At 48.6% G+C, this 2,702-nt stretch overlaps 1 protein-coding gene across 1 annotated transcript in view; it reads right to left on the bottom strand.

Moving 5' to 3' along the window:
* Positions 1-800: 800 nt before the first annotated feature.
* LIN28B (lin-28 homolog B (C. elegans)) overlaps positions 801-2,702 on the bottom strand; it is a gene marked incomplete at its 5' end in the record, with an annotated part of 82,651 nt that continues 80,749 nt past the window's right edge. The window contains one exon of the mRNA XM_009069346.1: positions 801-1,560. Coding sequence (XP_009067594.1) covers positions 1,191-1,560 — 370 coding nt within the window. The remainder of the gene's footprint in view (positions 1,561-2,702) is intronic.

The following is a 2,702-nucleotide window of genomic DNA, read 5'->3' on the forward strand; positions in this document are numbered from 1 at the left end:
GTTCACAAAAAGCAGATGATGCCCAGGGCTTCTGGCAAATCTGCAGGTCCCTTCACTCAGGCTGGTCTGCACACACGCTGTATCATCAGTCAGGGAGGCTGAGCAACCCCAAGGACCCATCAACCTCTATTCTTAAACTATTTAGCCCAGGATCTCATTAGCTTTGCATTTTGTTCTCTTTAAAACCCAAACAGACAGCAACAACAAAAAACCCTAGGGAGTTCTCTCCATGGCATTTCAACAGAAAACAAGGGGGAAGACCCTTCAAATTGAGGGGCACTACTTGGGACCAAGAGAAATTGCTGCTGCTGCTGCTACTACTGCCACCAAGGTCCCCTAAATGTTCACAGAATAGAATGGGTTAAACAGGATGGTATCCTCATTCCGTCGTCAAGGGTCTGTTGGGTAACAACTTATACATTCTCCCCTACACAACAGACATCTAAATTACAAATACAACCATATTAATTTAACAAAATGTTTTGAGAAACCAGCACAGAAACTACACATTCATTGTCTTTTCTGGAGCTTTAAACTCCTCACCAACAAAGGGTGGTGGCAATGAGAGCTGTGCTGAGTCATGACACTGCTCAGCACCAGCATGGGGAGGGGAGGGGTTTTGATACTTTGTGGAGATGGAAAAAGAAAGTAACTCTAATTGATGGTATGGGGGGATGTCTTAGTATCTTTAGTACCATATGGCAGCTTTAAAATATGAAAGTATCCTTTGGTTCACAAGAGAAGTAACAGTTTTGATCTCAGTTCTGTGTGTGGTTTATCAGGTTTGGTTTGCTTCTAAGTGAGTTTTGTTCGGTTTTTTGAACATGTTTGGAAACAGGTTCTAGGAATGAGTTCAGGAACATTTGTGGATACTGTGCCTATTGCTTCACAGTAATGTCTTGTGGGAGCTGGAGAGTGGTCAGATGGAAAAATATATATTTATAGATATGTACGTACACACACACACACGCACACACTCACACACACATACAGAAGGTAAAAAGTAATGCACCCTGCTCAAATGTATTTTGCTTGGAGTGATTTGTCTATTAAAGAAAAAAAATATTCACAGTTCCTCAACAGTAGTTAAAATTCCAGGTCAGCTACTGATAATGAAATTATTTCCCCTGTACTTGCATGAGGTAGACATCCCAAGAGGATAAAGAAAATGGAACATTATGACAAATGCATTAAGTTTTTTTCCTTTTCTGAACAGAAGGCCCCTTTCTGTTCGGTTCTTCAGGCGACACAGACAACTTACTCGACGAAGCTTCCTGTGGTGACCTGCCCGAGCGCTCCGAGATCTCCGACCTGCCTTCCTGAGAGTACAATGGAGACGAGTAGCCGTGCGTTCCTCCCCCTTCTCTCAGGAAAGCAGAAGTGGAAGGCTGCGGCTCAGCTTCGTGTCTTCCCTGAGAACTGGTGGGCTGCTGCGAGACAGTTTTATGGGGGCAGTTAGCCACCATGTGCATGATGCTCTGACAGTAATGGCACTTCTTTGGCTGCGGAGGTAGACTACATTCTTTAGCGTGGTGGTCGAGCCCACCACAGTTGTAGCATCTAAAAAACCAAAGAGAGACAGATAATTAGTTGTGAATTGCAGCATTAAATGGGAAGGTAAGCTATGCCAGGTGAGCTATGTCAGGTGAGCTTAGTGTGATGTGCATAAGGTTTGGTGGCGAAACACAGATGCCCCACTGCTGCGGGCAGAGGTAGAATCATAGAATCAACCAGGTTGGAAGAGACCTCAAAGATCATCAACTCCAACCCTACTGTGGTTACCAGACCATGGCACTAAGTGCCACATCCAGTCTCAGCTTGAAAACCTCCAGGGATGGTGAATCCACCACCTCCCTGGGTAGCACATTCCAATGCCTGAGCACTCTATCTGAAAAAATATCTTCCTAATATCCAACTTAAACCTCCCCTGGCAGACCTTGGCTTGAGTCTGTGCCCTCTTGTCCTGCTGCTGGTTGCCTGGGAGAAGAGACCAACCCCCACCTGACTCCAACCTCCTGTCAGGGAGTTGTAGAGGATGATAAGGTCTCCCCTGAGCCTCCTCTTCTCCAGGCTAAATAATCCCAACTTATCCCCTCAGCCTCTCCTTATAGCACTCGTGCTCCAGTCCCTTCACCAGCCTCGTTGCTCTTCTCTGGACCTGCTCCAGCACCTCAATATCCTTCCTGAACTGAGGGGCCCAGAACTGAGCACAGTACTCAAGGTGTGGCCTCACCAGCACCGAGTCCAGGGGCAGAATGACCTCCCTGGTCCTGTTGACCACTCTGTTCCCAATCCAGCCCAGAATGCCATTTGCCTTCTTGCCCACCTGAGCACACTGCTGGCTCACGTTCACCTTCCTATCTCTCCAAACTCCCAGGTCCCTTTCTCCCTGGCTGCTCTCCAACCACTCTATCCCCAGCCTGGAGCGCTGACATTGCCTTTTGCCTCTCTCGCTCACGTCGGGGAGAAAACCTCGCAGTGCTGGGCGCTCCCGTCGGGGCTCATCCTGCCCGTGCCCACTAGAGGGCACCAGATCTCCAGCCACAGCCTCCTGCCGTCTGTGCCCACGTCGAGACTCGTGGTCAATCCCACCCGGGCGAGCATCACCACGAGGATGCAGAGAAACGCGCTCAGTACGATGCTCCGTCTCAGCTGTAACTCCTCCCGATGCCACGACCGCGTCCCTCTTCTGTTTGGGTTTC

The sequence above is a fragment of the Acanthisitta chloris genome, unplaced genomic scaffold, assembly GCF_000695815.1.
Source record: "Acanthisitta chloris isolate BGI_N310 unplaced genomic scaffold, ASM69581v1 scaffold26422, whole genome shotgun sequence".
Lineage (NCBI taxonomy): Eukaryota > Metazoa > Chordata > Aves > Passeriformes > Acanthisittidae > Acanthisitta > Acanthisitta chloris.